This window comes from Austrofundulus limnaeus, unplaced genomic scaffold, assembly GCF_001266775.1.
Source record: "Austrofundulus limnaeus strain Quisiro unplaced genomic scaffold, Austrofundulus_limnaeus-1.0 Scaffold60, whole genome shotgun sequence".
Lineage (NCBI taxonomy): Eukaryota > Metazoa > Chordata > Actinopteri > Cyprinodontiformes > Rivulidae > Austrofundulus > Austrofundulus limnaeus.
Window position 1 is genome coordinate 267,848 of NW_013952462.1, and position 8,756 is coordinate 276,603.

Consider the following 8,756-nt stretch of genomic DNA (forward strand, 5'->3'; position numbering starts at 1 on the left):
TCTCCTGAGCAGGAATCAGTTTTGGCTTCTTTAGATTAGATGACCGTTTTTAGTTTTAGTTAAATTACTTCATATCTCATCCAAAACAACAATAACACAAAGCCTACCCCGTCTTTCTACCTCACTTGGAGCATTCCCATTGCAGGGCGTGTCCCAGCTTATCTCCTGCCAATCCCCTACCTGTTTAACAGGACGGGCTGCTCCTGTCACCCAGGTCTCTGGGTGTGGAGGGGTTGGCTTGARAGCAAAAGTGAGAAAGACAGGTTGAGATGGCCGAAGAATATCCCCACCCCTCTCCAGCTTTCTTCTGGTACAATATAAAAGCAGACAGAGTTAGGAGTCGGACACTCAGAGGACTTGGCCCTCCTTTTGAAGCCCTCACATCTTCAGCTTTCTTTTTGCTCAGCCAGCGGACAGTCTTTGACAGGAACCATGATGAGAAAAGCCATGTCAGTCTCAGGTCCATCCAACAGAAGGTCTGCATCGACCGTATCTTTCAGCAGGACCAGCTCTAACTTTGGTTCTGGAGGTGGAGGCTATGGCTCTAGCTATGGCTCCAGCTATGGCTTCGGCAGCCCTTCCATCATCCAAAAGTCATCAAGCTACAGCGTTGGTTCCGGCTATGGTGGTTCTGGCTATGGTGGTTCTGGCTATGGTGGTGGTCCCATTGTTCCACAAACGATCACACCTGTCCAGTTCAACCAGAGCATTCTGGCCCCTTTGAATCTGGAGATTGACCCCAGCATCCAGGCCGTCCGCACCCAGGAGAAGGAACAAATCAAGACCCTCAACAACCGCTTCGCCTCCTTCATCGACAAGGTCAGTTTCTGTCTCTTACTTCCTGTGTGGTTACTGTAGACCTAAGTTATTTGATTTTGAATGCAGCTATATTAACTTTCAGGAGATCTCAATGAATTATCTTTGATGTGTGGAAAAGTAAAACAAATGACAAATAAAAGTATGCAGCTTCGTACATAGAAATGTGGGTTGTGTGTTGACTGAACTGCTGACTAAGCAATGCWGGGAATTATACCTCTGTGACATTCTCACCAATGACTCATAAAAGAGCTCAGTCTGCCAGTGGAACAGTTCCTCTCTTAGTTCCATCAAAAATCTATCATATTTGGCCGAAAGCCAAGTCTGAACCCTCTCTGCCCACTAAATAAACATGGGTGGCGATTATGCCGTACACTTTTTAACCTGCTAGACTGTCAGGTAGAACAGGAATATCTGCACTACTACCACACAGTTCAAAGTCTGCTATTTGCACATTGCACCTATCACCTGGTTGCTAAGGGCAACATGAATGTTAATGCAAAGTTGTAAATTAACTTTCACTTGATTGGGATCTTAACCACAAACTGTATCTACGAAACGTCTCCTACAAATTCTTATTGTTTTTCCAACTCTAAATTCCTCAGGACAACTTTCAGACAGAAATGAATGTGTTCATTTTCAAAGCACTGAACTGCTTTGTCCCCTGCAGTTGATCTGCCACACCTAYATTTTTTTATGGCTGGGAAACTTGTGATAGCTCAGCAGAGCGGACAGGATGAGTCAGAGCTCAGCAGGAGAAACAATAGCTCTATGAAACACCTATGACCACATTTATAAGAGTTCACTGGATGAACTATCCTGTATAAAAGGAAAACCCTTCACACATATGAACATGACAAGTTTATTTTTTACTTTTAGTACTTAAAAAGCACATTGTAAAAAGAGTTTGGCATTTTATACACACTCAGCTAAGGCGGGGCACCTTTAAAGCCACTAGACTTYACACACCCTTTAAATCCCTTTTTGTTAAACCCAACTCATCCCATTTTTAAAAGGCTTTTACTTTTATTCTTACACCTATTTAAACCCCCCTGAATGCAAATTGAACGTACAAAAGACAATAAATTATTATTTTAGAAAGTTTTGTGACTTTATTTTGTTCTCTTTTCTTTTCCTCCACAGGTCCGTTTTCTGGAGCAGCAGAACAAGATGCTGGAGACCAAGTGGAGCCTCCTGCAGGAACAGACCACTACCCGCTCAAACATTGACGCCATGTTTGAGGCCTACATTGCCAACCTGCGCAGGCAACTGGACGGGCTGGGCAACGAGAAGATGAAGCTGGAGGGAGATCTGAAGAACCAGCAGAACATGGTGGAGGACTTCAAAAAGAAGTGAGTTCTTACAAAAATAAAAAGATCCCGACTGTTAATTTGTGTCTTTAGGATCAGTGAAGCGCTCATGTTCCACCTCGCCTTCCAACAGGTACGAGGATGAAATCAACAACCGTGCAGCTGCTGAGAATGAGTTTGTGATCTTGAAGAAGGTGAGTAAATACTGATACGACTTGATAAACACTTGTTTTAGTATTTCTAAAAGACATGGTTACAAAAACTGCACATTCTGTTTCTAGGACGTTGATGCTGCCTACATGAACAAGGTGGAACTGGAGGCTAAAGTTGATGCTCTTCAGGATGAGATCAACTTCCTCAGGGCRGTGTTTGAAGCTGTGAGTACATCCTTATAAAGTCAACCTATTTCAGCAATTTAAATTACTGTTAAAGTTACTCTTATTGTAAAAAAAATGCTAAAACAGTTCAACCATTGGTTCTGTAGGAGCTTCGTGAGCTGCAGGGTCAGATCAAGGATACCTCTGTCATCGTGGAGATGGACAACAGCCGTAACCTTGACATGGACGCCATTGTGGCTGAAGTGCGGGCTCAGTATGAGGACATCGCCGCCCGCAGCAAGGCTGAGGCAGAAAGCTGGTACAAACAGAAGGTACAGCAAATCAAAGCGACARGATCACACGATGAGATCATCTTTCTTTCTGGCTCATGTTTCTAATACACCTTTTGGGTCAACAGTTTGATGAGATGCAGAGCTCTGCAGGACAGTATGACGCAGACCTGCGCTCAACGAAGACTGAGATTGCTGACCTGAACCGCATGATCTCTCGGCTTCAGAACGAGATTGAGGCAGTCAAGGCACAGGTAAAGAAAAGCAAAGTTCTAGAACGTCTTGTTGACGAGGCCYTGGTGTTCAAGGGCATGTGAACATTCAGTCGTATGCAACGTCCCTTTGCACAGAGAGCCAATCTGGAGGCTCAGATCGCTGAGGCTGAGGAGCGCGGCGAGCTGGCAGTGAAGGATGCCAAGGGCCGCATCAAGGACCTGGAGGAGGCTCTGCAGAAGGCCAAGACAGAAATGGCCCGCCAAGTGCGTGAATACCAGGACCTGATGAACATCAAGCTCGCCCTGGACATTGAGATCGCCACCTACAGAAAACTGCTGGAGGGAGAGGAGAGCAGGTGCGTGAAACTGAAATACTTACTGCTTTGTAGATGACGCTTGAGCCTTTTTAAGTAATYACTCTCCATTCTTCTACCTTTAGACTGAACAGTGGTGGCTCCAGCGCCGTCATCCATGTGCAGCAGACCTCTGGAGGTGGTGGCGGTGGTACGTGTCTGATCTTCTATATCATTTTAAATGGGCCAAATAAACAAGTGTGATAAAAAAAACAAGTTTTAACACTCACCATTTGTCTCATGTTGCAGGAATGTCTGGTGGATTTGGTTTTGGTGGCAGCAGTGGTTTTGGTGGCAGCAGTGGATATGGTGGCAGCAGTGGTTTTGGTGGCAGCAGTGGTTATGGCGGCAGTGCCATCACCAAGTCAACAGTCACAACAACCAGTTCTCGGAGATTGTATTAAAGTTGACAAAAAAAAAAGGAGAGCGACCCTTCTTTTCCTTCTGAAACTTGTGAAAATTAGGCTAAATCTGTACCCTTCCATGGTGCTATGCAATGCTGTCAAACATGTTCAAAATGAAAGCTGAGCAACCCAAAAAGAAGTCCTTCCTTAAAATGGCAACTTTCTCCTCTGTTCTGTTCAACAACGTAGAACAACAGTTTCTGAATGTTTTTTTCCTCTATCCAACAAATCAGAAAAAAAGGAGAAACAAAATTTTTATGGGGTGTTAAAACTAAACAAGGGAAATGTTTGAACAGGGCATCACAGTCTGCTCTGCCAGAGCTTTTAGCTCAGATGTTTTCAGGTTTTTTTTATTTGAGAGCCAATATCATTAAGAAGAGGAAATCAATGACGAAATCTGATCACTGGAGAAACACAAAATTTTTAAAAGTGTGAATTTATTTGTTTACAAACTTTGAGCAGATTTGTTGTTGATTTGCTCTTCTTTTTTTTTTTACTGTTTTTTTATTGTTTTCTTTTAGTTTTGCCCCCAAATTACTTTTAACCAAAAACTATGTTAAGACCAGATTTATTTTGTACAGGTCTTCTCACACAGGACCGGTGAATGTTCCTGCAAATATGAGATGATGCTGAATAAACTGAATCTGAGACAAAAGAATGATTGCCTCAGTTGTTTTTGTTTGTTTTTWAAATCAGGAATGAACTTGTGCAGTTTTTTTAGATCACTTGAGATGCACCATGACAATAATTGTTAATACAATAACTCAGAAACATTTACTGTGTAGATGGAGCTCTAGATGGACATAAGCCTCCCTAAAACTTTAAAAAACTTTTAGTRGTCAGATTAAATCATTAAAAATTAATCTAACATCATAAATATAGTTCAGAGCTTTGTTATTATTCTCATGAACATGTGACCTGACGGTTAAAATATTAAAACTACAATTCAGACATATTAAAGTGAGCACTTCGAAAAAAAAGTAATTGTCAGATATGCAGTAGATCTTTGAATTGTCTCAGTTTGTTGAACATTTAATCTTGAACAGATTTACTGGTGATCATTTACAAAAAGAGRTTTGTTCCAAAATCATACTTTCAGTATGAAAAGTCCCAACAGGATTTATTCTCAAAACTTTATTCTCGTCCCTGACTCCAATCAGACAGCACAGGCCTCAGCGTAAGGCCTTGGGCCGTATCCAAAAACTCAAACAAAGCAGCCCAGCAGGCTGAATCTAAGCTCTACAAAACACCAACAACTTCTACCTCTTCAGTCTCTTCCTGGTTAAAGCCCTAAACGTGGAAACTTTTGCGTCAGACTTCAGAACGTAACCAGCTCTTGTTTATACAGACAGAAAGAACACATCCGTAACACACCAAGACTTTCTCTGTTTTATCCTTAAGGCTGCAATGATCAGAAAGTACAAAAATACAAGACTGGATCTAACGTTAAGCTAATTTACAAAATTTCATTCATAGTCATTCTAAATTCTGTTCAGACTGTATTRGCGGCTTTCGTAGTTTGTTTGAATGCACAGAATGCAGAATCATTATTGTTACTAGCTTGTAGTGCTAACAGTTAGCCTGGCCACTAGCATCATTATAAGCAAATCCTACTGGTTTCCCACGTTGCAACAGGAACCTYACTTGAGTGATGTTATTTTAGGGCAGGATTAACCCACTTTGGTCTGAATTTTATGAATTGTGGTTTGTCATTTAATTAGGTCAAAATTAATTGGTATAACCAGTAATATACAGTAAATTCTAATTCATCTGGTTACATCAAACTAGACCATACAACAGTTATTGTGTGAGAAAATATGTCTCCTTACGTAACAGAAAGAACCTGATAACTACTACCTCTCAACATGAACATGGAAACCATACATACATATGTTAGGTGAGCTGTGATTGGACCTATTCAAACCTGTCAAGTTGGGGGACTTTTTTACCTCCGCCAAGGAGGTTGTGTTTTCGGTCGCCTATGTCTGTCTGTCTGTCTGTCTGTCTGTCTGTCTGTCTGTCTGTCTGTCTGTCTGTCTGTCTGTGGACAAAATTACTAATTACTAACTTATGGATGGATTTTCATGAAATGTTTACCACAGGTGGGTATTGGACAAAGGAACACAAATTTTGGTGATGATCCGGATCCAGGGATTTTTTGAAGGATTCCTCACCAATGAAGGCTAGGGGAAATTGGCCTTGGTGGAGGTTTGCACTCTCCAAGTGCTTCTAGTTTATTTCTTTATTGATGTAAACCAAANGTCTGTCTGTCTGTCTGTCTGTCTGTCTGTCTGTCTGTCTGTCTGTCTGTCTGTCTGTCTGTCTGTCTGTCTGTCTGTCTGTGGACAAAATTGCTAATTACTAACTTATGGGTGGATTTGCATGAAATACTTACCACAGGTGGGTATTGAACAAAGGAACACACCATTAATTTTTGGTGATGATCCGGACCCAGGGATTTTTTGAAGGATTCTTCACTATTGAAGGATAGGGGAAATTGGCCTTGGTGGAGGTTTGCACTCTCCGAGCGCTTCTAGTTTATTTCTTTATTGATGTAAACCAAARTGGGCTGCACATGCTGAAATTTCTTGAACAGCAGTTTTTGCTGCACAGAATGGTGTCTCTTTCAACAGGCATTCTGCACTAACAGGTTAACAAGATTTTTTTTAATCTTCTCCTCGGGGCTCAGAGTTCTGGCAGAGTCAACGTCYGGCCCAGATGAGTCAAAGTCATAGCATGTGCGTATCAAAACCTCAATTTCCACTAAAGTTACAATGCCAATAAAAACAATTAGTGGCAATTCATCTTTTTACCTGGAGGCAGACAAAAGAAAATCATTCTGGCTAATAAAACATAGCAAACACAAAATGTCTGTAATTCCGGTTTTACAGATGARAGGGTACAAATTGGAGGGGTAGTAGCTGAGAGTCATTCCTTACATAATCTGAGCTCTAACAGATGTTTTTTTTCTTTAATTTTAACTTTGATATCTAAGGTGGCAGTCAATATGTCTTCCTTAATGAAATACAAAGTTTATTTATCTGAATCTATTGAGCCAAAATCTGAGTGCAAGTTTARAGTCATCTTACTGAGTCCACAAGATCTTAATCAACAGACTTAGAAATGATTTTGGGTTATCTGGTTCTGCTCTCCAGTGGTTCTCTTTGTACCTGTCTGATTAAAGTTTTAATGTCTCTGTTAATGATATCATGTCAGACACAACCAGGCTGACTTGTGGTGTACCCCAAGGCTCTGTTTTGGGGCCTATTTTGTTTATTTTTTAAATTCTTCCCTTTGGGYCAGAAAATTCAGTAATTTAAAAATATGCAATGTCAGTTGTATGCTGATGATATTCAGTTCTACTGCTTTTTAATAAATTGTTTTGAAGAGGTGTAACTAAGTACATTTACCTTGTTACATTATCCAAGTAATTTTTTGAAGATGTGTAATTTTACAAAGTTTTTTATTGTAACTTTTACTTTTATTTAGTTTAATTCAAAACATAAAAATATACTTTTACTTAACTGCAAAGAGTTGTTTATGCAATCTATAAAAATGAAGCGTTGATTTTACTTAACCAAGTTATGTCAACTGGTTCCTCTAAATCGAGTTGAATAACTATCTGCAATCTATCTGCAGCCTTGATTCTATTGATGCTTTTAATAAACATCTGAAGACTTTCTGTTAATGTGTGATGTTTTAAAATTTTCTTGCTTTTGTTGTGAAGCACTCTGTGACTTTGGGTGCTATYAATAAACTTTACTTACTTAGTTATATGTAAAGTTGTACACAAAGGCACTTTATTAAAAAGCAGAGATTTATTTCAATTTGTCCTGGCAAAAATAAAGTTTTGTTCTGTTTGTTAAAAGAAGATTTAATTAAATTTWTTTATTTAAAAGAACACTGCAGGTTAATCAATATTTCATGAGTATTAATGCACTGCATAACAGCCAAATTTCATCTGTTGTCCTGAGTAGGAAAAACATCTAACAATAGTTACAAAATAAACTATYATCAAAATCAGACATTGCGATGACTGAGGGGTTCTGACAAGACATTTTAGTGCTGAGTCAAAATACCTGAAGGTATAAGAAAAATCAACTAAGCAAATAAAAAGCCACAAACAAGCTTGTTATTAGTTTTTTTTCTCTATTTTTCACACTTTAGACCACAATCCCATAACTAAAGCAAGGAGGTATACTGACTTACGAAAAAGAAACAGCAGTTAATTATGAGGGSTGGTAATTCATTCACTGAGTGTAAGAACCACGGGCTTTTCAAAAAGGGCAACACCTGCTTGTTCTCATTTTATTTTCAGCAAGACTGAAGACACCTCTTTGCCCAGGAAAGAGAGTCAGCAGCTCTGCAGAGAAACCAGCAAAAGGTCCGCCAGGGACAGGAAGCCCTCTGTCAGGGGTCTTTTGAATAATGAGTCCTGAAGTTGGTATCATTTTCTGCCCTGCTTTGTCTTAGTCAGGAAAGCAGGGAGGCTCTGCTGGTGTCTCGTCGAAAATGAATTGAGTTCAAGCAGGTGCTGCCTCTTCTGTGAAAAGCCCAGGAGTGAGGCTCTGTGAGCGAAAATTAGCAACCCGATGACTTTTCTACCTGTTCATTACAGAACGAGTGTGGGAGAGTTGGTTCTGCAGAGTCAAGGGAGAATCAGAGGATTTGCAGGCAGGTGGAGATGTGGGCAGAAAAAGACTCCATTAACAAGGCCAGAGCAACTAAATCACTGACACGATAATGTTGTGATTTATGTTTCCTATGGCAAAAACTTTGAAAAACATACATTTCTGTAACAAATTTGTAGAAAATAAAGTGGGACTAAAAGTGGTGCAACAATATGCAATGCAGTTCTTGAATTTGCTTTTAAAATGTCTCAAAAGATGAAGAAAACTTGTGATGTTTTTGCAAGTGTCTCTAAATGTACATAAGATTTGGATGTTCAGTTTTGTTGTCCAAGCTTGTGAAATGACAATAAAGGCTATTCTATTCTATTCTATTCTATTCTATTCTATTCTATTCTATTCTATTCTATTCTATTCTATTCT

At 39.8% G+C, this 8,756-nt stretch overlaps 1 protein-coding gene across 1 annotated transcript; it reads left to right on the plus strand.

Moving 5' to 3' along the window:
- Window positions 1-344: 344 nt before the first annotated feature.
- Window positions 345-4,363, plus strand: LOC106518364 (keratin, type II cytoskeletal 8). Its single transcript, XM_014009626.1, has 9 exons — window positions 345-819; window positions 1,960-2,168; window positions 2,260-2,320; window positions 2,408-2,503; window positions 2,611-2,775; window positions 2,862-2,987; window positions 3,084-3,304; window positions 3,388-3,452; window positions 3,551-4,363. The coding sequence occupies exons 1-9, from the start codon at window positions 433-435 to the stop codon at window positions 3,703-3,705; spliced, it is 1,485 nt and encodes a 494-aa protein (XP_013865080.1). The 5' UTR covers window positions 345-432; the 3' UTR covers window positions 3,706-4,363.
- The last annotated feature ends 4,393 nt before the right edge of the window (window positions 4,364-8,756 follow it).